The 1,635-nt window shown below is 22.4% G+C and overlaps 1 protein-coding gene across 1 annotated transcript in view; it reads left to right on the top strand.

Moving 5' to 3' along the window:
* LOC108690517 (protein maelstrom 2) overlaps positions 1 to 448 on the top strand; it is a 4,540-nt gene extending 4,092 nt beyond the window's left edge. Inside the window, exons 9-11 of the mRNA XM_018197849.1 lie at positions 38 to 103; positions 212 to 274; positions 380 to 448. Coding sequence (XP_018053338.1) covers positions 38 to 103; positions 212 to 274; positions 380 to 396 — 146 coding nt within the window. The 3' untranslated portion in view covers positions 397 to 448. The remainder of the gene's footprint in view (positions 1 to 37; positions 104 to 211; positions 275 to 379) is intronic.
* Positions 449 to 1,635: the final 1,187 nt, after the last annotated feature.

The following is a 1,635-nucleotide window of genomic DNA, read 5'->3' as shown; positions in this document are numbered from 1 at the left end:
CACACATATATATATATATATATAAAATTATTTCTAGCACGTATGTATATTACTTCCGTCGAAAATTTAATTCCAACGGATGATGAGAATTTTCCTCCTATTGGTAAGTTAATATATAATATAACTATACAGTTTTATATAACATTATAATTGAATATAATTTTTTCATTGTAATAATTACTCGTGAATGATTAAATAAACATCTGTGTAGGAGGAAGAGGCGTGTCGAACAGATCTCGTACTTTCCAATCAAGAAAGGCGCCTCTAGGAAAAGGTAATATTTTATCACCATAAATTTATTACATGTTACAGTAAATGATCTTATCTATTATACTATGTAAATATTTTTTGTGAGAATTTTATTTGAATTTTTTTACAGGACAAGGACATACATAAGCATATTTTTGGATGACTAAAGGAAATGTATTGATAAACCCTAAGAAATTGACTAATTATAGTCATTTTCCTTACGTTTGACTATGATTGATCAATTTCTTATGACTTGCAGCTTACTTCGCTTAGCTAGCTTATATTGTAGACATAACAGATCTGACATGTCATTTGATGAACTTCAACAACGATATTTGATGAGCTTTACATAGACATAAATCATATATAATAATCACTAGTTTACGATGAATGTTATAACATCAAAGCGATTTTATTTTTATTTGACAAAAAACTTACATAAAAATTTTTATGTTTATATCAAATATTTATTTAGAAATAATGGGAAAATTTTTCTATTGTTCTGTTTAATGAACTTATATTCAAGAAAGAAAAAAAGACGATATAATATGTTTCTGATACAATTCATTTCTAAAACGATTAAATTATCATGTGATAATAATACATAATAAATTTTTTTATTTTTTAAATTATTTATTATTTAGTAATTAATAACTTTGACTTTGTAAATTTATTGTAAATGTGTATAATAACTTTTGCAATATTTGTTTACAATGTAAAAGAGAGTGTTAAAAAATTGAGTTTTACAAAACTTTCTTAAATTTACAATTTTATAAAAACAAATTTTTGTAATATTCTCTTGACATATATTTTTTGAAAATATTTTTTAGTATACAGAAAATAATTTTTTAATACAATATTAAATGAAATCTTTACATTAAATTCCAAATTAGATTTTATATTCGGTGTTGTTATCTATAAAATATTAATTAAATATAAATTACTATAAATGGAATTGTTCTATATACAGAACATGTTCTATATACATGTTCTATATATAGGATAGTCCACTTAAATCGAGCTTGAATATTTCGCTTATTTTTGGTGATATAAAAAATGTTTTAAATGAAAGTGGAATGGTTTCGAGCGGGCATATTTTGATCGCATTGTTTTTATTCTAGGTGAGGTCAAAAAGATATGAAGATCATCTCTACTTTTTTAAATGGAATTATATAATTTTTTAAAATAATTCTTCTAATTATTTCGCACGTAAAAATATTAAAATAGAATTATCAAAAAATCAATAGTTTACGAGATATTTTATACTTTATGATGGTACATATTGACATAAAATGTTAAATAACTCGTAAATTTAATTTTTTGATAATCATATCTTAATATCTTTTATTAATAGAATAATTAAATGTATGAATTGGTGGAAAGTAA

This window comes from Atta colombica, unplaced genomic scaffold, assembly GCF_001594045.1.
Source record: "Atta colombica isolate Treedump-2 unplaced genomic scaffold, Acol1.0 scaffold33, whole genome shotgun sequence".
Taxonomy (NCBI): Eukaryota; Metazoa; Arthropoda; class Insecta; order Hymenoptera; family Formicidae; genus Atta; species Atta colombica.
This window is presented reverse-complemented; position numbering and strand designations above follow the sequence as displayed.